Source organism: Anopheles gambiae, chromosome 3, assembly GCF_943734735.2.
Source record: "Anopheles gambiae chromosome 3, idAnoGambNW_F1_1, whole genome shotgun sequence".
NCBI classification, from domain to species: Eukaryota; Metazoa; Arthropoda; class Insecta; order Diptera; family Culicidae; genus Anopheles; species Anopheles gambiae.
The window spans coordinates 20,257,905-20,280,532 of NC_064602.1; the positions used below are offsets into that span (position 1 = coordinate 20,257,905).

Here is a 22,628-nt window from a genome sequence, read left to right on the forward strand (position 1 = left end):
TGGATTAGGTTTGGAGGTTAATGTTATTTACTCTTCGGATTTGGTGAAAGCGAGAGAGCTCTAAAATGCTCGGGAAAAAGGAAATGTGGAACTTGAATCTATTTTTCCCCTAAATTTCAACATCCCTACCTTCTTAAAGTGCACTTGTAGTAGAGTATTACACAATTCAACTTTTGTCTTTATTTCGTCTACAGCGTACAGGAATAACCAATTAGATAAACTATCCCAAAAACCAACACAGCTAAAATACAAAATTAACAGGATTTTCGCTCTTAAACATTCAACCCTTTAACCTTTTTTCGGCAACAATAATCAATTTGCTCAGTACTGTTGTTGCCTCTCTCTCGCTGTCTGCCTCTGTTTACAATCACTTTTCCTTAGGCGATGGTCCGGTGGCGGCCAACACCTTGCCAATGTCCTCGTACGCCGCCCGCAGACAGTCGACAAATTCGCGCCCATTCCGGTGCGGTTTGTAGCTCGTCACGACGCTGCCCAAGTACCCGTCCTGGATGTTGTACCCGATGCCATACCCATCCTTCACAACCGGCCCAAATCCACCGGCCAGCAGGGCGGGCGAAGAGAGCGTACTGGTCGACAGGATGTTATGGTTAATCGCACCATACGCCGGATCTTCGTACAGTGCCGGCAGCGGCAAACCGTTCCTCTGCGCCGTATGCTTCAGCCCGAACAGATGCCTATCGAACCCTTGCCCCATGGCCGCTTCCTTCGTCAGCTGACCGTGCACCGTCGAGCATTGGTTCATCATGTCGCGCAGCTCGGCCATGCTTTTCTTCTTGCCCGAATCGCGCCGCTCCACCTCCTGGCAGAACGTTTTCGTCGCGACCGTGCACGGCCGCATCGTTTCCGTGCGCCCGTGCCGGAAGGCGGCCGTACTGCACGATTCGTACGTGCCCACGAACGCACCGTGCTGCTTGTAGTACGCCAGCTGAAAGCCGAGCTGCATCACCGAGTCCGGGCTGATGCGTTGCCTCTTGCACACGCTCTTGTTGATCGCTTCGTACTTCATGTAGTTCATGTCGAGCGAATCGATCACCGCGTTGTGATTGTTTTCCGCCGTCCGGATGGCCGCCTTCACCCGATCGTCCAGCGTGAACTCGATCGGTACGACTGCGTCCTTCGACTGATTGTCCACGCCTTGCAGTCCGACCTGGGCGAACGGTGCCGTTGTGGTTTCCTTAAAGATCTCCTGGAAGTAGCGCAGCACGGCCACACCATCGCCCCAGGAATGCTCAAAGTTGATGCCCGCCGTTCCGTCCTTGGCCACGATCAGCGTGAACGATTTGTCGAACCAACGGTTGGTGCCGTCGCCGAACAGGAACTCGCGGATGGCCGGGATGAGATTTTCCGGCTCGATCGTCGAATCGTCGAGACAGATGCAGAACAGGGCCGAATCGACCAGCTCGAGCGAACGGGCATTGGTGCCGAGCTGGGTAAGGTGCGTTCGGGCAGTTGCCCACGTGTCACGGTTTTCCGTCGTCAGCAGACCAAGCGGATCGGCGGCCGGAGCTTTCGCGTCCTTCAGTACCCTTTCGAACCGGGCCAGCAGTGTAGCGGGTTGTTCAATGTTGCCTAAAACAAGAGAGAATTGGTGTTAATCTTCCCAAAGACCAACCCACCAACAGGTTCTTACCCTGCGCGTCTAACACATCCACCGCGTACATGTTCCCGTTGCGCATCACAACCACGTGGCGGGACGAATCCGTCCGATAGATGCGATCCTTGCCCAGCTCGGGTATGCGCGTACCCCCGAACAGTCCCTGATACTGGCTCATATCGAGCGGGAACGCCTTGAACGCGTACGCCACGTACGTCGAGATGAAGGACGGCATCATGGAAGTGACCGTGCGGAACATGGGCGTATCGCTTTTCGCCGGATTCATGTGGAACACTTCCGGCTCGAGGATTTTTGCCCGCAACGATTTCATGAAGCGAAGCGAGCTAATCACCAGATTGGTCGTACGCAGCAGCTGATCGTTAAACTGCGGCCGCGGGTCGGGATTCATCATCAGCAATGGGTTGTAGTTCAGTGGGAGTGGTGCCCGATCCCGCAGGTACATATCGAACCACGGTTCGGAGATGTAGCTCGTATGCTTGTTGGCCGCATCGAACTCCTTCAGCAGTGTCTGCAGCTTCGGTCCGTCCTGCCGGGAGAACTGGTTGACCAGCTCCTTCGTGCGCTCAAATGCATCGGGCGACAGGAGTGGCTGCTGAGCGGCCAGATAGCGGGCGCACGTTTTCTCCAGCTCCGGTATGGGTAAGCGTGGCAGGGAGGGTTGAAAGTGGAGCATCGGTATCTTGGACCGCTGCAGATACTGATACTCCTCGCCGGTGGTTGGGCGGGCCGAGGTAGACTGGCTACGGGCGAGACATGCAAGCCATTGCGTTTTCGGTACACGTAACATGGTTGGGGACAGTTCTTTGGTTTGGCTTTAAATTGTGTATAAAATTAAGGCACTACGACGACACCCCGCGCACAATGCACTGTGTTAAACGAATGAATGGAGCTGTGTGCTGTCTCTTGGTTCAAAGTTCACCTTCCTTTGATTTCACTTGTACAGTGGAGGAATACAACAGGTGACGAGGCTTTGAACTCTCGTAATCTTATCAAACCACAGACACACAAAAAAGAAGGAGCAATGCTACACCAAGAACCAAAAACACGGTCGAAAAGATTAAACTACAAAACTAGACAACGGGCAATAATCCCGGGGGTGGTGGAGCAGATATGTATCGTGGTGGGGGGTGAAAAGTGGGATTTGTTTCGTGTCTTTTTCAGCCGCTGGCAGCTGATCCAATACCAACAAACAAACCCTTCCGATACTGTTCAAGGGTGTGTTCTATTCGACCGTTGGGATGTTTGAATAATATCCAAAAAATCTTTGCTAGAATGCGAGATCAGTGAAACAATATTCGAATAAAATGACAAAACATTTTAATAAGGGAATGTAATATCTTAGACATATGACCACGATGCGGCCACTGTGCTTCGTGTGTCAAACTTGATCATGACCGCTGTCATGATCATCGTGCGCGCGGCAATGAACAATAAACGTCATTCGTTTACGGATCGTCGTACCGGCAACATCTTCAGTCTTCTTCTGTGTCGGTTTATTTCTTCTGCCTTTATTCTTCTGCCTTCGGACTGTGCTCAGTTTGAGTTCATCGGTTGATTTGAATTAATTCAAATTAATTCTAATCATTACATCTCAGAAGTGGGATACGTCCTATCGACTACACCTGTTTTGCTGTTTGCACCCTCACGATAAAAAGTATAGCGAAAAGTGTGTGCGTGTGTATGTGTGTGCGAGGTGACGCCACGATCCGCCATCGCGATGCCTACAAAAGATGAGATGTTGTGTGCTCTTGAAAGTAAGGGCATAGAAGTCCCCGTTACGGCTTCTATTCCACAAATTCGGAATATGTTTTCTGAAAACGTTCTACAACTAACATCAGCGGAAGCAGTCGCAACAACCTCACGAGGTGAGATATGCCCCCCGTCGAGCACCGCCATAGCCGCCACCACCACCACCTCCGTAGCTACCGTCGCGGCAAATTGCGCATCCACCATTTTGAAAGGCGACAACGATACCGATTCTGCCACCATTTTGAGTGCTTCCGTAGCTTGTGCTCCCATCGCGCTTAACAATGAGAATTCTTCTTCGCTTCCTGCTAACGCCGACAACGAAAATGAACTCAACGAAATGCGACGACGCTTGGAACTTTTAGAGCTTCGCCAAAGGGTCCAAACCCTTGAATATCAATCGGGAAAATTTTCGGCAAGCGATTTGAAGCTAGATGGAATTATTGAGCCTTTTACTGGAGACGATGCATCAAAGTGCATCATTGAATGGCTTGACGAGCTAGATCATCACTTTTCTCTGTGCCGCGTCCAAGATTCTGATAAATTCTTCTACGTGTACCGTTTACTGAAAGGATCTGCTGCTATGGTCGCTAAAGCCTCTCGTGCTTCAACACTGCAACAATTAAAAGACGAGCTGGTTGCAAACTTTTATGTGACACCCACGACCGAAGGCGTCTACCGACAGCTGCGTAACCGTCGTCTCTCGCCCCATGAGACAGCCCTGCGTTACGTATTAGATATGCAGCGAATCGCCAGTCGCGCATCCGTTCCTGAGCCTGAATTAATTAACATCATCTTCGAAGGGCTTGGCAGTCCGTCCCACACCGCTGGAATGCGTTTTCTGGTCGAAAAAGTGGAGGATTTGAAGCCACTTTTGAACAAGTTCGAGGCGATTCGACCACGATATGTTGCTAAATCATCCGAGACGCCCTTTCCCAGTGATCGCAAACGGGTTACAACTAATCGGGGAACAACACCAACAACTGTCCGTTGTTTCAATTGCTCTCAGTTTGGTCATCATCAGAGTGCTTGTACACGCCAACGCCGCCCACCAGGAGCTTGTTTCCGTTGCTTCCAGCTGGGACACAACTATAAAAGCTGTCCGAATGCTGAAACCAGCGCTGCTGCTTATCCGGATGCGGCCAATCGCGTTGATATCGATAATGCAGAAACACTGCCATTAAATGAATTGCACGAGGTGAGTGCTTCTTTTCTTAAGTCAGGGAATATAATCATGACAGTCAAAGAATATTCCTTATTTGATACAGGTAGCCCAGTAAGCTTTATTAATGAGAAGATCGTACCTTTATGCCTGCTATCTGATCCAGTTCCTTCCAACTACAAAGGTTTAGGAAATTCGCATCTTTATACTCGTGGCCAAATACACTGCCGAATTCAATTCAGGGAGACGATTCTCCATCACATGTTTGTTATACTGCCACATACATCTATGGCATGGCCAATAATCATAGGGAAGGATCTACTTCCAGCACTTAATGTTCATCTTATGTATTTCAAAGATCACATCCCGCTTAAACGAACTTGCATTATCCCTACAAAAACTATAGAGGAACAAAAAAGGAACGTTAGCAAATCTGGTATATTAGATAATGCCTTTAGTGAAATCTGTGCTATTGATACATTTGAATCTGAATTTAAACTTGATACTGGCCCTTCTCTATCCCTCGAAGAGACTTCAACCATTTTGTCTATTTTTGAAAATTCTTATATAAATAATACTTCTAAAAATAATGAACTATCAAATCACTGTATGAAAATTAATCTAACTAATCAAACTCCTATTTTCACAAAACCTCGGAGATTATCATACGGGGAACGTAATCAAGTGAAGGAAATCGTTTCAAACTTACTTAAAGAAAAGGTTATAAGACCTAGCAATTCTCCTTATGCTTCGGCTCTGGTACTCGTGCGAAAGAAGAATGGAGAGGTTCGAATGTGCGTGGACTATCGACCGTTAAACAAAATTACTGTGAGGGATAATTACCCACTACCGTTGATTGAAACATGTTTAGAGCATCTTAGCAACAAAAAGTTTTTCAGTTTACTAGATCTCAAAAGTGGCTTCCACCAGATAAGGATGGAAGAATCTTCCATTCCCTACACTTCTTTCGTCACCCCTGATGGTCAGTACGAGTACACCAAAATGCCCTTCGGTCTTAAGAATGCCCCCTCTGAGTTCCAGAGATTTATTAACTCCATTCTTCGTGAATTTATCGATGATGAAAAAGTGGTCGTCTACTTGGACGACATTATAATAGCCTCCTTGGACTTTCAGTCTCACTTAAAAACCCTTCAGGCAGTTCTAGAGAGAATCAAACAATGTGGCCTTGAGCTTCGCGTTGACAAGTGTAAATTTGCGCATCAAGAACTTGACTATCTAGGATACAAAGCAAATGCTTTCGGTATTCGACCTAGTGATCGGCACATTCAAGCCATTAGAAATTATCCGATGCCTATTAATGTTAAACAACTCAGAAGATGTTTAGGACTCTTCTCTTATTTTCGACGCTTTGTCCCTTCGTTTTCTTGCATTGCTAAACCACTCACTAACTTACTTCAAAAAGATGAATTATTTAACTTTGATACAAGCTGTTGTGAAGCATTTGAAACATTGCGAGAGAAACTTACTCAATCCCCTATCCTTGCTATTTTTGATCCCAAAAAGGAGACTGAGCTTCATTGCGATGCCAGCTCGTTCGGCTTTGGTGCTGTATTATTACAGAAACAAGAAGATAATAAACTTCATCCTGTAGCTTATTTCTCGAAGACAACATCAAAAGAAGAGGCAAAGTTGCATAGCTACGAGCTAGAGACGCTTTCCGTTATCTATGCACTTAAAAGATTCCATGTATACGTACATGGGTTGCCTTTAAAAATCTTTACTGACTGCAATTCATTGGTCGAAACCTTAAAAAACAGGAATGCATCGGCTAAAATAGCAAGATGGTCTTTGTTTTTAGAAAACTATGATTACACAATTCATTACCGATCTGGAACTTCTATGGCTCATGTAGACGCTCTAAGCCGAACTGAAGCCGTTGGAGCAATCAGCGACTTAGATCTTGATTTTCAACTTCAGATTGCTCAATCCCAAGACCCCTTAATAAATACCCTACGACAAAAACTTGAAGCTGGTTCTGTTCAAGGATTTATCCTCCAAGATGGTTTGGTATATCGTCAGTCTTCCACAAATCATCTTCAATTATATGTGCCACGAGAAATGGTAGACAATATTATCCGACACAATCACGAAAAGATTGGTCATCTTGCCATCAGCAAAACTTGCCAAACCATTAGCCAACACTATTGGTTCCCTCATATGAAACCAAGAGTTGAGAACTTCATTAAAAATTGTTTAAAATGCATCGTCTATTCAGCACCTCCAAGAACTAACAACCGAAATATGTACAGTATTCCAAAGACACCCGTACCATTCGACACGTTGCATATTGATCATTTAGGACCCCTACCCAACATTACATCTCGCAAGAAATATATATTGGTTGTCATAGATGCCTTCACCAAATTTACAAAATTATACGCTACCGCTACAACTAATACTAATGAAGTATGTGAAGCTCTCACTCAATATATGTCATATTATAGCAGACCGAAGCGAATTATAAGTGACCGTGCAACATGCTTTACTTCAACCGCATTCAAAGAGTTTGTTGATTCTAATGATATCACTCATGTTCTTAATGCAACCGGTTCCCCTCAAGCGAACGGGCAGGTGGAACGTGTTAATCGTGTACTTCGCCCCATTTTAAGCAAATTATGCAATTCTTCTGACCATTCTGATTGGAGTTCGCATTTGAGATCCGCTGAACATGCCCTCAACAATACTGTCCATAGTTCCACAAGCTTTCTTCCTTCGATTCTTCTTTTCGGCATTGAGCAACGAGGCCAGATCTTAGACGAATTACATGAATTCCTTAATGATAAGCATGTTACAACAAACCGTGACTTAAACCTTCTTCGTTCTGAAGCGTTATCTAACATTGAATATTCACAATATCGAAACGAACAATACGTAGCCAATAGAACCAAGCCAGCCCCTAGTTTCTCTGAAGGAGATCTGGTAGCTATCAAATACACAGATTCCACTAATGCAAATAAGAAACTCGTCTGCAAGTTCCGCGGCCCTTATATAGTTCATAAAGTACTTCCCCACGACCGTTATGTAATTAGAGATGTTGATGGATTTCAGATCACGCAGATGCCTTATGACGGAGTTTTAGAGGTAGACAAACTTAGGAAATGGTCTAATAACATATAACATGATGTATTACTAGACAGCATCGTATTGCTTTAATTAGAATAGAATTGAGGTCAATCCTAGGTCAGGATAGCCGAGCTGTAATATCTTAGACATATGACCACGATGCGGCCACTGTGCTTCGTGTGTCAAACTTGATCATGACCGCTGTCATGATCATCGTGCGCGCGGCAATGAACAATAAACGTCATTCGTTTACGGATCGTCGTACCGGCAACATCTTCAGTCTTCTTCTGTGTCGGTTTATTTCTTCTGCCTTTATTCTTCTGCCTTCGGACTGTGCTCAGTTTGAGTTCATCGGTTGATTTGAATTAATTCAAATTAATTCTAATCATTACAGGAATAATCAAACATTTTCTATAAATTTTCAATGCTTTACAAACGTTAATATTGAAAATTGTAAACAATTACCAAATTGAACACCAAGCGACGGTTTAATCTGGCAGCACGGCCAACTGACAGCTGTCGACGACAGCACTCGTCCGCTTCTTCTTGGTGAATCATCTTTCTACGGCTGTGTGAGTGCGTGTTTTGCATTTGCAGCGATTGTGTCCCGTTTTTCGGATTCCTCCCGGGGTTTTTGCGGATAAAATTCGTGTAGACGGACCAGAGTCCGCGAATTTTATCACCTCTTCCCGCTTTCGGCGTAACTTGCTTCGTTTTTTCATAAAACTGCCCTACTGGAGTTGGGGATCCCGGTGAAGGAAAAGCAAAGGTTCCCGTTTCCTGCGATAAAAGCTGGGCGTTTCCTCCTTCCGTGGTGCTGTGCAGCATTATCTTACGGGAAGTGATTTTTAAAGTTTCGATCTCATCTACTGTAAAGTATTTTACGCAATGACGGAGCGCCATACGTTTGGTGGCACGGTGAGCCCCATCACTTGCCATGCCTGGAATAAGGATCGTTCCCGTAAGTAGGCTTGAACTGTCTTTCCACCCCCCCTGCTGAGATGATTAGTCATGTAAAACGGCGCCGACTCACTCTCTAAACCTCACTCCAAACAGAAATTGCCATCTCGCCGAACAACAACGAGGTGCACATCTACAAGCGCACCGGCTCGGAATGGAAGCTGACGGACGTGCTGAACCAGCACGATCTGCGCGTGATGGGCATCGACTGGGCGCCGAACACGAACCGCATCGTGACCTGTGCCGTCGACCGGAACGCGTACGTCTGGACGCAGGGCGACGATGGCAAGTGGAAACCGACGCTGGTGCTGCTGCGCATCAATCGTGCGGCCACCTGCGTCCGCTGGTCGCCGCTGGAGAACAAGTTCGCGGTCGGTTCGGGCGCCCGGTTGATCTCGGTGTGCTACTTCGAGTCGGAGAACGATTGGTGGGTGTCGAAGCACATCAAGAAGCCGATCCGCTCGACGGTGACGTCGCTCGACTGGCACCCGAACAATATGCTGCTGGTGGCGGGCTCGACCGACTACAAGGTGCGCGTGTTTTCCGCCTTCATCAAGGACATCGAGCAGCACCCGGAACCGACGGCCTGGGGCCCGAAAAAGCCACTCGGCCAGATACTGGCCGAGTTTAAGAACTCTTCCACCGGTGGCGGCTGGGTGCACAGCGTGAGCTTCTCGGCCGACGGCAACCGGATCTGCTGGGTGGGTCACGACAGTGCGATCAACATCGGCATGGCGAACGGGGGCAACGTGACCGTGAAGCAGAAGACGGAGTACCTGCCGTTTCTGTGCTGCGAGTGGATTTCGCCCCAGTCGATACTGGTGGCGGGCCATAGCTGCGTGCCGCTGATCTACACGGTGGGCGAGGACGGTAAGGTTTTGCTGGCGGCCAAGCTGGACCAGTCGACGAAGAAGGAGCAGAGTGGCATTTCGGCGATGCGCATCTTCCAGTCGTTGGATCGCAATTTGCGCACGGAAAACTCGGACACCAACCTGGAGTCGATCCACCAGAATGCGATCACCTGCGTGTGTTTGTACAGCGGGGAAAAGGGTAATGTGCAGCGCGTCAGCACGTCCGGGCTGGATGGGCAACTGGTCATTTGGGACATCGACACGCTTACCCGATCCATGCAGGGGTTGAAGCTTTAAATGGGGCTTGTCAGCGGGGAATGCAGGAGGGGAGGAGTTGGAGGAGCAGGCCTCTCTTTCCCTCGCGGGTCCATTACTATCACCTGGTTAAAAGTATTTCCCTTTTTCTCATAGGATTGTTTTAGTGCATTTTAATAGCTCTACTTCCGAGAACGAGAATCGTTGCAAATAAATACTTCATTCCAGCCAAAATCAAAGCTTTCTGCAATAGATTCCTGATAGTAGGTCCAGAATCGGATTCCGGAATTGATTCCGGAATTGACTCTGGAATCATAATCGGTTTCGGAATAGAAATTGGTTCCGAAATCGGAGTCGGTTTTGACATCTCCATAAGAATAGACGTTTGGATCCTATGATGCTACGTATTGATAGCCACAAAGAATCAAAATTTACTTGTAAAAGATCCATTCTCTTGGAGATTCCAGGATAGATTTAGCTTCTGAAACGTCTTATTTCAATTCAAGAACTGGTTCTCATTCCGGAGCTAATTCCAATTCTGAAATCAATTCTGATTCTGTTAATCGAGCCGATTCTGATTCCAGAGCCAATTACAATTTTGGAATAGATTGTAAAGTCAACTCCGGACTGGCTCCGGAATTGGAATCTGTATCGGGTAGGTCCGATTCGGAGCTCCCACCACTAATTCTAACAACTTACCATCAACATAGCATTGCTTTTTTGCCCCCCCCCCCCCCCCCCCCCCCACACCTTCTCATTATGACACAGCGAACACAGCGGGGGGTTTATCAGTAGTGTTTATTTTTATTCTTGTTTGCCTTGTTTTTTTCCTTTTTTCTTGTCCATCATTTGCTTCTAGCAATTTCTACCGATGCAACCGGGACGCCACCATTTTCCTTCCCCGTATTGGGCAATAAGTGCAATATGGTACGAGGGTTTCCAGAACCTCCAATTAAGCCAATTTAGAGCACTGGCTTCGGTTTCGGGCACCATTTTTATGCACCCAGCTGCTTGTAGAGCAGCGGCACATAATCGTCCCACTCGGCCTGGTAGAAGTTGCCCGCCACCGGATTGCCCAGCTGGTACTTCTCGGCAAACTTGCGGATGGCGAATCCACCACGGTTGTCCGCGCTCGTGTTGGTCAGCCGCGGCTCATCGAACGTCAGCTTGCCGTTCTGTTTGTACACCAGAAACACGTACCGATGGAGGCCGGTTCCCTGCGGTGGGCCCGAGCCCACGTACGCCGACAGCGTTTCGCCCTGCGCTACGTCGGCCCCGGGAATGTTGCCGACCAGCCAGTGGTGCCACTCGCGGTACGTTGGTTCCTTGCGGCTCGGCGCATCCGGATCGGTCATGCAGAGCGTGTACAGGGCGCCACCGTCCGCGTTCCATTCCACCTTCGGCACGTCCTTTACCTGCGTGGGGGTGAGTACGTTGCCCTCGCTGACGACGGCACCGCTCGGGTAGGTTACCTTGGCCACCTCGGCCGGGGCGACCGGCACCACGTCGGGGACGACCTCGTGCTTCTCCATGCTTTTCGCAATCGCAGAACTGAACAGCCGGATCGAGGTGGTAAAGATGGACGATGCACGCGTTTGCAGCCGGCAGATTGACATAACTTCGTCGTTGGATGCTGTCTCGCAACTGTGCGGAGGGGAGCACAGGCTTTTTTTGTAATGGGGCGAGCTAGCGAAAGGCAACGAAAGGAGTGCACTCCTGCAGGGGGTGTTGTTACCTGTGCTGTCATTTGTGTACGTTGAAAGCATTCAAACAAAGCGAGGATTGGATATTTCGCATCATAAATCATGTAAAGACAATGCAAAATAGAACATAAAGGCATTTAAAAAGCCCGAATTCCTTCACAAATTCATAAAAAACGGCCATTGTTTTGCATTCCTGGAAAGGAAGGAACGAATCACCCTGTGCTGTCATTCCTCGCGCGCTGTCAAAGTAGGCGCAAAAATGGTTTGTTTTGGTCTGTTCACGTAGCATCACTTTTACAAAGGTCTGCAGTGAAACGCGCCGAAGAGAAAACACGAATCCACTCTACCAGCATCATGTTATTTCCCGACGATACAAACTTTTCCAGCCCCTCTTCGGAGGGTGGTGCTTTTGAGCGACTAAAAGTGCCGTACACGTACCGGTCGGAGTGTTACCATTTCGTGAAGAAAGATTTCTCCAAACAGTTCGCGTTCATCTACGCTTCCCGGCTGGAGGAAATGCTGAAGCTGCTGGAGGACAGTGTACAGAAGAAGTGGGGCACCGAGATGCCGATCAAGCGGTTGGCCGATCTGAGGGAAGACTGTCCGCATAAGTGCGTCATCATCGGTACACTGTTTAAGCACCAGGTATGAGAGCATGAAAGGCTGCAGCTGGGCGGTCGGTTTGAGATGAATGTTTCATTTACTTTGCATTTTTAGGAACTAAAACCAAGCATATTGCGTGAAATTTCGGAAGAAAATCAGCTAGCACCGCAACCGCCACGGTCACACTACACGAACGACAACGATATTCTGATCCTGGAGGACGCACTGCAACGCATCAAGCTGGTGGGCAAAATCGATGTGCACTCGATTGTGACGGGAGTTGTCTGTGCCGTTATGGGTAAGTTTTGTTCCACACCTTGCTTGGGTCCCTTTTGCGAAGAAGAACAGTGAAAACGAATGATGAAGAAAGCAACGCAACAAACGATTTGAATCCTAATGCCATATTCTATTCGTTCCATTGCAATGCGAAACCTCTCTCGAATTAAATATCTTCTCTCTGAACCTATTTCCACACCACCACCACAAGGCCAAGACAGTAAGTGAAACAATCGCATCTAGCTTCACTGTTTTCTCACGAGTATGTGTGTGGTTACATTTTTTTTGTATTTTTAAGGTCTTATTAGCACTCCTTAGCTTTAAGCATTCATGCTGTTTTTTTTTTACACAAAATCACTTATTTGTACATACACGATATACAAGCATGGAGGCTTTTCTGTTTTGCTGCTCATACTAAGCTAAGCTATTAATTTTTTTGCCATTCACCACAATTACCTACATAATTAGAGTCTTCCTTTAAAAAAAACCATACATTTTGGGAGAATTTTATTAACACTCTCAGTTCTAATTCAATTCCATGTTATGTTCATACATGTAAGTGAATGTATACATCTTTAGCATACCTGTGAATATTTCATCAAACTGTAGCAAACCAAAATTACTTACTTATTCGTCGCACCGTAGCACCGTTTTTGCCATGTCAACCTGCTGCAGGAACGTTCGACATTTGGTCTCCTGCCATTGTCGGCCAACTTCACTCCCCCTCCCCCCTTCCACCCCTTTTTGTCCATGTGGACGATCTCAAAGAACTTTACGAGCTGGTAAAGTCATCCAGTTTCATGCTTGATACTCTGAACGTCTAAGAGATCGTAGCGGCTTTTCCCTAGTCGATCACATAAACTAATATATAATTTAATCGACATGAAAATTTCACATATAATGATCTAATTTTACTAAATCTTATGAATTTTTCCTACTACTAAAGCTCATTATGTGAATGTTAATGTAAATATGATTGGAAATGTTAATGCTTTATAACAGAGCATTCTTCAAATTCAATATCAAAAATGGTTTCCCTAATGTTAACACGTCATTACACTTCAAACTTATGTTTTTTGCATTTGAATCTAAATAATGTTCAAAGTATTGCAACTAATTACTCATTTTATCACACCTAAAACCACGAATTTAACCACCGAAGGGTACGAGGAAAGCGATGGACGATTCTTCGTGGAGGATTACATCTTCTATCAAGGAGCGCCGCAGAAAGAACTGCCATCACTTCAAACTTCCCCATTGCTGGTTCTAATTTCGGGCCTTAATGAGGTAATATGAACGTAATGGATTTAGCAATGTATTCAAATTAACACTTTTTCTTCCGATTCCAGTCAGCAGCGAACGATTTCTCCACCCCACTGGAGCTACTGCAGCAGTGGGTGTTCGGTAATCTCGAAGGTCTGCTCGACGGTCACGATTGGGAAGCGGCCAGTATTGTGCGCATCGTTATCGCTGGCAATTCGGTGAAAGCAAGCCCAAAGCCAAAAAACCATCATTCCTCAAAGGTAACGACCGAAACGGATGCACTGCTCGGCGCGGTAAAAACGGTCGATTCGCTCATACACAACCTCGCCCAATCCGTCCCGATCGATCTGATGCCGGGTGAGTTCGATCCGGCCAATCATATGCTACCGCAGCAACCGATGCACCACTGTCTGTTTCCACGGTCGAAGGGATTTGCCTCGTTCAGGGGTGTGCCGAATCCGTACGCGTTTGATCTAGCGGACCGATACGTCGTGGGCACGTCGGGGCAAAATGTGCTCGATGTGATGCGCTACTCCAAGATTGAGAGCCCGCTAGAAGCGCTGAAGGCTACGCTGCGCTGGGGCCATCTGATACCGACCGCGCCGGACACGCTACCATGCTATCCGTACTATGAGAAGGATCCGTTCATTATTGGTGAATGTCCGCACGTTTACTTCGCTGGGAATGTGGGAGAATTTAGCACGGAAATGTGGACGGGTGCTGGTGGACAGCAGACACGGCTGGTTTGTGTACCATCGTTTGCGGACAGTCAAACCGTTGCCGTTGTCAATCTGCGTACGATGGAGTGCCGCAAGGTTAGCTTCAAGGTCGGTGGGTTTGAGGGAGAGGAGTGAAGTGTGAAGTGTAGTGTGTTTAATATAAAATCTCAATTTTTCATAATTAATCGTTCTGATTTCATATAATTGTGCTGTAGTTGAGAAAATGTTGCTGACTTACCTTTCTTTTTATATACGATGTTTAAGAAACGTCAACCCTTTTCTACTAGTAGCTACATTTTGTGTATCTTTCACTGATTACATTTGTTAGAACCAATGCATTAATTAACTAAACTTCTAATGAACTTTAAAGGCAAGGAAGTGCTGATGGGTAAATACCATTGTTTCCGGGAGTCGGAAAAAGCTGCAGTTGCCAGTTTGTACATAGGTTTGGCAGCAGGCGGAATTTCGGAAATTCCGGTCCGTGTATTTTCGGTCTTATACGGAATCGTACATATTCGATGCCTATTTGAAAGGGAACGCACTCATCAAGAATTGTCTGAACGATAACTGACAGTCCTTTTGGGATTTAGCAATTGCATCGCCATCCTACCCGCCCGGATTCGACAGATCAGGACTGATCCCGACTCATCCGAACTGATCCGGACTGATCCGAATTGATCTGGACTCATCCGGACTCATCCGGATTGATCCGTACTCATCTGGACTGATCCGGACTTATCCGGACTCCGAACTAATCCGGAATTGCGGAAAGCCGGTTATGATCCAGGGCCGGATTCTTATTTTGAGCACCGGTGTCGGAGTTTATCCATGACTCCACTCCGGATTACCCATCATTAAAAGTAAGTAATTAGTTGAAACATAAAATAACTGAAAAGCCAAAGAACTAAGACACTAAAAAAGTAAGGAACTTACTACCAAAAAACCTGAAATACTCCAAAAAACCGAAAATAATTTGTGAAAATAAAGAATGAAAGAACTAAAGAACTGTAGAACTAGAGAACTAAAGAACTAAAGAACTAAAGAACTAAAGAACTAAAGAACTAAAGAACTAAAGAACTAAAGAACTAAAGAACTAAAGAACTAAAGAACTAAAGAACTAAAGAACTAAAGAACTAAAGAACTAAAGAACTAAAGAACTAAAGAACTAAAGAATGAAAGAACTAAAGAACTAAAGAACTAAAGAACTGATGAACTGATGAACTGATGAACTGAAGAACTAAAGAACTAAAGAACTAAATAACTAAAGAACTAAAGAACTAAAGAACTAAAGAACTAAAGAACTAAAGAACTAAAGAACTAAAGAACTAAAAAACTAAAGAACTAAAGAACTAAAGAACTAAAGAACTGAAGATCTGAAGAACTAAAGAACTAAAGAACTAAAGAACTAAAGAACTAAAGAACTAAAAAACTAAAAAACTAAAGAACTAAAGAACTAAAGAACTAAAGAACTGAAGATCTGAAGAACTAAAGAACTAAAGAACTAAAGAACTAAGGAACTTGTTTGTGAAGAAGACTCCGCATTCACCAACAAAAAGAAAAGTGCTATCTGAAGAAAATTTGCAGAAAGTCCCGCCAAAGAAACGTATGATAGCTCCATGCAATTGGGCTCCGAAACTTGTGCAACAGTTGAAAAAAGAAGATGATGTATGAATCGCGGCCAATATAGCATAATCCATTGGGATGAATTATGGTGGGGAGAATGTTACGCACGCGATTCTAAATTTCTTTTTTTTACCAATCTAATCGTAGTAACCATTGTTTATCCTTCCAAGTCAAAATAAGATGTTTCTGGAAACACGAATTATCCCGTCCGAACGGATATTCGGGTAAACTTGGGAGGATAATTTTAGTATAAAAGTAGGCCATATTTTGAATAAAGCAGGATTCAAACGCAGAAGCTCTTGGAGTAAAGAGGTTTAATTCTAAATATCCGAAATAGGACAGAGCCCCTGGATTTCCGAGCCAAACGCCCCCTTCCGTCTGCATAGGCTTCCCAACCTTGGATCAGAAGCAACTAGCGGGAAGGACTGGTTAGTAGGCGAAGTATCAAATACTCTGTCCACTCTGCTGCTGTTTGTTTCTCCTCCGTTACAACCCTGCAACTCTTGCTGAGGGCCAAACCTTCGCGTGGCCTGCCGGAGAAGCTCGGTTCGTAACAGAACTAAAGAATTAAAGAACTAAAGAACTAAAGAACTAAAGAACTAAAGAACCAAATAACTAAAGAACTAAAGAATGAAAGAACTAAAGAACTAAAGAACTGATGAACTGATGAACTGATGAACTAAAGAACTAAAGAACTAAAGAACTAAAGAACTAAAGAACTAAAGAACTAAAGAACTAAATAACTAAAGAACTAAAGAACTAAAGAACTAAAGAACTAAAGAACTAAAGAACTAAAGAACTAAAGAACTAAAGATCTAAAGAACTACAGAATTATAGAATAATATAATTATAGATTATAGAAGAAGCGAAAAACAGGAATTAAATAATTAATGTCTCAAAAGATTCGAAATACCTACCATGAAGAATAGAGATTAGTGTTGCAAATGCTATAAATAAGATGTCGGCGACATATCAACTTATCATTTTACAAACACTACAAATAAAACACAGTAAAACAAAATCGGTTAACATTATTTGAATGTGGTTTTATTATTGACCCCAACACACACACACTCACGGTAAGCTGTATGCGCATGTAGCCCGGGGTTTTTTGCTTATGCTTTGCCATTGTGTTGGCTCAACTTTCATTCTACTAACATTCAGATACACACGAGAATAGGAAGATTGGTTTGGTAGAACAGTTTAAGAAAACACGCGACAGACACGCTAGATGTGTGAGCACCGAAACACATTTACTCACGAATTAGAGAGGGTGCAAGCGAGCGATGCGTGCCCCGGTGCAAGATGATGGTGATCGGTGGTAGCTAAAGGGACGAAGGTTAAGGTTAAAGGTCGAACAAGATGGTACACAGATGGCCGTCTAATGCTGCAGTGCAGTGTAAAATGTTTTCTAATGCTAATATGCTTGCAACGCTGCGTTGCCGTGTTAAAAGCGATCAATGTTTCTTATCGAATAGAGCTTAATATACATTTACCACTACTAATATAACAAAGCTTTTTTTTGTTTTACTTTACAGTGCGATGAAACACGTTCATCTGAATTTGCTCCCCAGAAGGGGGGCTGCGGTGTCAGTTTTAGTCCGTTTTGCTTACATGTTTCTCTAATAGCTAGTGAATGTGATTTTTTTTAGATAGCTGCACCATGGAAGGACATCGACACATGTACAAACGGAGATCCCATGTGTTCACTCTTGTTTTTTCGCTCGCTCTGTTGCTATTTTAACTATAACAATGTGTCGGGTAAACGGTAAGCATTGCTACTGGTTTGGTTTAGTTTACTGCTAAAAGTGGACAAGCTATTACTTATAATAATAACTGTTAAGGGCTGGAAATTAGTTAATTAACATTATTCGTCTTAAGTTCTGTGTTGTATGTTGGCACCAACTGTTTGACTAAATTCCAGCAAGATAGCTTTACAACGTTCTGAATTTTTTGTTTCCTTATTTTACGCACAATTTAATAAGCTTATTTTCAATGGCAAAAATTATTATTGAAGTTCGTTAACGATCGCTTAAAATTAATCAACTCTTTCCGTACTCAACCGTACTTTCTTCTATGCCATTTGACATGCGCTCGCTCGCTCGCTATGCTTAATTTCCTTACTAATCTTAAGTTTTATTTTCTCTTCTACATTTTATTTCATTGTTTCACATTTCATTGGAATGTTTGTTTGTTTTGTTATCATGTTTTTGTGCATTTTTTCATTGCATTTTTTGTTTTGTTTGGCAATTCGTTTCTTTATCATCCATTTGTACTTGTTCGTGTTGGTACCAGCAGCTATGTTGTATGTTTGGTTTGCGCGGGTGGTTTACTAGTTCCCCTTATTTACACATCGTTTCTGGACAGCTTGCGTTACATCTTTGCGGGGAATTAGGTAATTGTTTGCTTTGTTGTATTAAACAAATTAAAAATAATGTTCTTTATTTAATAAATGATCGTTTCATTTTTTTTACTTCTGTTGCTCATTACACTGTACTACACTGTACAAATTATAGTAATAAAAAATATTTCCATTTTTAACTAATCTCTTTTCAACAAACAATAGCAAGTTTGCTGTAGCAGCTCTGCATTTCACCATTCTCGTTAGGTTCTTATGATTTAATTATTTATTCGCACAGCATCGTTGGTTTAGTAACGAATTTTACTAAATAATGTGTAATGTTTAAATTTTAATTAACATGTTTTGCTTATTCTTTTTTGGCTTATTTTTCTACATTTTCCATACCATTTTCTCATCAATTATGAGTCAGCGACTGTATCATTTGACGTCGTTGTTTTATTTAAAATGGTTTATTTTTTTATTTCTCTTTTTATTTTATATCGCATGGAGGAAGTTTGTTTACTTAACATTTAAAGCTTTAAACTATTATTTTACAATTTTGGTTTGTTTTAGAGCCCATGGTTCAATGTTGCAAGCGATCGAGCGTCTCTACCCGTAGCGAGCCGTTTAATGTGGTAACTTAAATGCAAGATAAAACGAGAAAATTATACCGGTAATGATAAAAAAAACAGAAAATCATCTAGCTCGATAATGTTGCTTTGTAAATTTAAAACATCAGATACCGTCCCTTTTCTGCCTTTAATGAATTTGTTTTGTGCAACTTTCTGGTTTCCGTCTCTGAGCTTCACACTATGGTGTGTTGAAAATACGAACCAAATGGTTATGATGATGATGGTCGTTTGCTAGAAAATAGTCTCGTTAAGCTTCCACACCTCTAGGCGGGTGTGTGTGTCCCTTTTGAGATCAACCCGTTCGAAAGGAATGGAATGTTGTTGTGCTTTTTCACCGATGGGTTAAAAATAATTGCATTATACAGCTCCATTAAACCGGCTGTTTCTGTGCAACTCATACTCGGTGGAGTGTGGGCTTGGGAAGAGCACCATGCCAAACAGCACGTGTGGAATGGATGAGAAAATATTACTGCATTCAAAGACACCCACAGAGAGGGTGTTTGTGTGTGCATGCAGTTCAGTGACCGAGGTGCAAGATGTGCGTTATGCAGCGAGTAAACAGACCATAAATAGAGAATTTAAACTAATGTTTGGGGTATGGAACAAAAAGGATTAATTGTTCAAATGGTGGAACATGTGGAACACAAATTTAAACAGAAATAGAAAATCTTCCAAATTGCCATTTACAGGGTTTCTCATAACTGTGGGAGACTTTATTGACTCCTTCTTGCGTGAAATGAAAGTAATGCAATGGGAATTAGACTCTATAGCACCCTTGTTGGACAAATCCAATAAGAATTTCCAAGGGGCCTGTTCAATAAGGATGCCATAGCGTCCAATTTCCATCATATGAAGTTCACTTCTCATAAGAAAGAGTCAAGGAAGTGTCCCACAACTATGAGAACTCCTGGAAACCCCTTAAAAGGGACACATAACCCGTCCTGTACGATCGAATTTTGTATGTTAACACTTTAAGCGCCGTGTCATATAAATTCGCATGACGGTTTTGCTCACCGTTCAGCTTTGCATCTGACGCTCAGTGATTCTCTTGAGAACGAATGAGGTAGGAAAGAGAGAACGAGAACGACATGTGCTACGCCGCTTATCGCAATGAAACAAAAGAGTGATAACAATCGCACGAGAAACTGTCGCTCTCATCGCTCTCTTGCCATGCGCTACGTGCTCACTCAAAAACTGTGACGTCAGGCTGGCGGTCAAAGTGTTAAAGACCTTTTTAAAAGCTGCATATAAAGCCTGTTGGTGACAACTGTCGTGTCCAAGCCTACTTATCTGCTACAGAACGTACTCGAAAAGCGAAAGTGATCTTCCGAAATGGATTTAACAAAACAACTGTTGTGAAAAGTGCAAAAAAGTGTCTAAATACAACCGACAGCATCGCGTTTGCTACCATTTCCTCGAAAAGTTACTCATCTTATCGAGTAGGATATTTAAAAACACAGTTTCGTTGTTACTGCTGTTTACAGGGGTGCTGCTTTTCTCTTGTATCCTCTCTACAAGACTACCCAACCTGTAAATCCCTGTTCCAAAAATAATTTGATTACCAAGCAATAATTAGACCCCACTCTGAGGATGAGGAGGTCCGCTGTCTTGTGTGTGTGTGCTTTGGCACTGGAGGCAAATCCGCGATGATGCGCGATGACTATTTAAGGAGCAGAACTCATCCGTTAAGAGGAAAAGCACTGCTCCAAGCAAGCCTTTTCCTTGTGTACAAACAAACACCCGCGTCTCTTCAGCCCTTCTTCTTGCTTGGTTGTGATGGAGTGTATTTTGAAGCGTTACATCAAGTTCTCCCACCAGATATCTCACTACAACAGGAGAAGGAGAAGCGCCACGGAACACGGAAGTGCGTTGTTTGATTCCAGGAAATCGGCATGTCAAATTTGATTAACATAAATATGTGAGTTTTTTTTCTCCTTTCGCTAACACAGCATGACACTTTTGCGCGAGTGAAATGTCCTCATGTCGTTGGCAGACCGCACCGGCGGCGCCCCAACACAAGCACACAGCGATGTGTGTCACTGTCCCGCCCGGCGTTGTCCCGCTGAATCATATCCAAACAGATAACAGATGATTCGGATGATTCTCGAGATGGAGGAGGACGAGAGGTTTGCTTGAAGAAGAAGAAAAAAAACATACAAATGTGGCACACCAACTCCAAACGACGAGTGTCACGCGAACCGCAAACAACGGCGCTTCGCGTCATGTTGGCTGAAGTTATTACTTTTCAAGCAGCAACCAACCAACCCCATTTCTCGGCCTGCTTTGACAGGGAAGAAAGGGTTTGACAACCTTCCTCACCAAACAAACTCCTTTTCTTTTTTGTTGCAGCATTTTGTTTGAATGAACCGCGTGAACTGGGAGGGAGTTAAAAAATGGGGAAACACAAACACACAGACGCCAAGAAATAGAATAACAAATTCGTTGACGCGTTGAACTGACAAAAATCCTGATAAATCGTCGTCGTACCCGCTGCTCCGTGTTCTCCGTATTTTGTCCCGTTGCGTCCCTTGTTCGTTCGGTCTAAGATTGGGGGGTGTTTTATGTTCTCTCTCTCTCTCTCTCTCTCTCCTCGCACCGTTTCGTTATGGCACTTTGGTGATGAATGATATGCTTAACAACAACAAGAAAAAGAGCGTTGAAAAGGGGGTGGAGGGTAGTAGCAGGGTAAAGGGAAAGCTTCCATATTTGCACGGCGAGAGTGAAACCCGGCGTATGTCTCGTACCGGAGAATTCTTCCACAGGAGCGAAGCTAACACAAGTACACACATCCCACGGAACAAACGGGTAAACTGGGGGAATGTCCTTTGCCCTCTTGTGAACGAAATCTTTTCCATCGTTTCTTGGGTGGGTTGGAATTTGGGCCCTGTTTTTTTTCAATTCCCCGTTGGCGTTATCACGTTGGTTGGCTCCACAAGCAAAAGCTGGAGCTTGCCCATATATACACTTTTCGGTTGCTAATGGTGTTTCACACCTTCGAGTAGAGGAGGGGAAGTGCGTGGGACACCCGCATGCCCCGAGGGAGGCAACCCCTATCTCTCGAGTCGTCGAGACGTTGTGTGTTGCGCTACTGCACGTCTTTGTAGAAAGGGCGTAAATCTGCGTGTAATGTTATTATAAACGGTTCCTTAAAGGATTTTTCCTTTCGGTTCAACTTTCGATATGAAAAACAACAGCAAAAAAGCAGGCAACAGGCGAAGCAATTCTTGGAAGGATCCCCCAACATCAGACACACCAAGGAGGCGTTGGAGTTGAAGAACACATCTTTTTGTTTTGCGCTCGCTTCGCTTCGTGATATCTAACCCCATCCAATGGGGGTGAGTGCATTATACAGGGTCGTACGAGGCTCGGGGTACAGCATTCAATACATCCCTCACCATGCCGAACCGAGTGAGTGGGGCGAAGAATCGGTTTGATAGAATTAGCCCTATAACACATAAATGCGTGTTTATCTGCTTTTGCGTCTTTGTGCCGAAAAGACAACAACACGCCTGCCAACACAGGCGGCAACACGTGGCCGGAATGGCGCATGGATTGGGTGGTGTGAACAGATTGATGTGAAGCCGTTTGCACATCGCTTCAACCAAGTGGTGGGATGTGTGATGAATGAGGATGTGTCGGATTGGGAAGGATTAGAAGATTGAGCAAATTGAGAATACACTCGAGTTAAGTTGGAAGCATTGCGAGGCGTGACGTGACAGTGAGAAATAATTGAGCCTCTAAGAATGATTGCCACCTGTTGATTGTCGTGGTTCA

The 22,628-nt window shown here is 44.4% G+C and overlaps 4 protein-coding genes across 5 annotated transcripts; 2 read left to right on the forward strand and 2 right to left on the reverse strand.

The window, feature by feature from the left end:
* Positions 1-4: 4 nt before the first annotated feature.
* LOC1279874 (carnitine O-palmitoyltransferase 2, mitochondrial) lies at positions 5-2,862 on the reverse strand. The gene is made up of 2 exons (XM_552786.3): positions 1,652-2,862; positions 5-1,590 (listed from the first exon to the last, which is right to left on the reverse strand). Exons 1-2 carry the CDS (start codon positions 2,421-2,423, stop codon positions 368-370), a joined length of 1,995 nt encoding a protein of 664 aa, XP_552786.3. The 5' UTR covers positions 2,424-2,862; the 3' UTR covers positions 5-367.
* A 5,282-nt stretch (positions 2,863-8,144) lies between these two features.
* On the forward strand, positions 8,145-9,928 carry LOC1279875 (actin-related protein 2/3 complex subunit 1A-B). The gene is made up of 2 exons (XM_319655.5): positions 8,145-8,589; positions 8,685-9,928. Exons 1-2 carry the CDS (start codon positions 8,517-8,519, stop codon positions 9,734-9,736), a joined length of 1,125 nt encoding a protein of 374 aa, XP_319655.3. The 5' UTR covers positions 8,145-8,516; the 3' UTR covers positions 9,737-9,928.
* Positions 9,929-10,470: 542 nt separating this feature from the next.
* On the reverse strand, positions 10,471-11,567 carry LOC1279876 (protein D3). Its single transcript, XM_319656.5, has one exon. The coding sequence runs from the start codon at positions 11,458-11,460 to the stop codon at positions 10,690-10,692; it is 771 nt and encodes a 256-aa protein (XP_319656.5). The 5' UTR covers positions 11,461-11,567; the 3' UTR covers positions 10,471-10,689.
* Positions 11,557-14,443, forward strand: LOC1279877 (DNA polymerase delta subunit 2). 2 transcript variants are annotated; one of them, XM_061659621.1, is made up of 5 exons: positions 11,557-12,042; positions 12,115-12,298; positions 12,488-12,496; positions 13,439-13,563; positions 13,626-14,443. In XM_061659621.1, the coding sequence occupies exons 1-5, from the start codon at positions 11,752-11,754 to the stop codon at positions 14,391-14,393; spliced, it is 1,377 nt and encodes a 458-aa protein (XP_061515605.1). In that variant the 5' UTR covers positions 11,557-11,751; the 3' UTR covers positions 14,394-14,443. The 2 variants fall into 2 exon arrangements, with proteins under 2 accessions (XP_061515605.1, XP_061515606.1); XM_061659622.1 differs by lacking the exon at positions 12,488-12,496 and having other exon boundaries at positions 11,569-12,042.
* Positions 14,444-22,628: the final 8,185 nt, after the last annotated feature.

Excerpts from the sequence above, each read along its gene's own strand:
- LOC1279874 (XM_552786.3), bottom strand. The coding sequence starts at position 2,423 with ATGTTACGTGTACCGAAAACGCAATGGCTTGCATGTCTCGCCCGTAGC. Across the intron at positions 1,591-1,651 it reads GGATGTGTTAGACGCGCAGG|GCAACATTGAACAACCCGCT; the intron begins GTAAGAACCTGT and ends CTCTTGTTTTAG.
- LOC1279875 (XM_319655.5), top strand. The coding sequence starts at position 8,517 with ATGACGGAGCGCCATACGTTTGGTGGCACGGTGAGCCCCATCACTTGC. Across the intron at positions 8,590-8,684 it reads CTGGAATAAGGATCGTTCCC|AAATTGCCATCTCGCCGAAC; the intron begins GTAAGTAGGCTT and ends CACTCCAAACAG.
- LOC1279876 (XM_319656.5), bottom strand. The coding sequence starts at position 11,460 with ATGCTTTCAACGTACACAAATGACAGCACAGGTAACAACACCCCCTGC.
- LOC1279877 (XM_061659621.1), top strand. The coding sequence starts at position 11,752 with ATGTTATTTCCCGACGATACAAACTTTTCCAGCCCCTCTTCGGAGGGT. Across the intron at positions 12,043-12,114 it reads GTACACTGTTTAAGCACCAG|GAACTAAAACCAAGCATATT; the intron begins GTATGAGAGCAT and ends TTGCATTTTTAG. Across the intron at positions 13,564-13,625 it reads TAATTTCGGGCCTTAATGAG|TCAGCAGCGAACGATTTCTC; the intron begins GTAATATGAACG and ends TTCCGATTCCAG.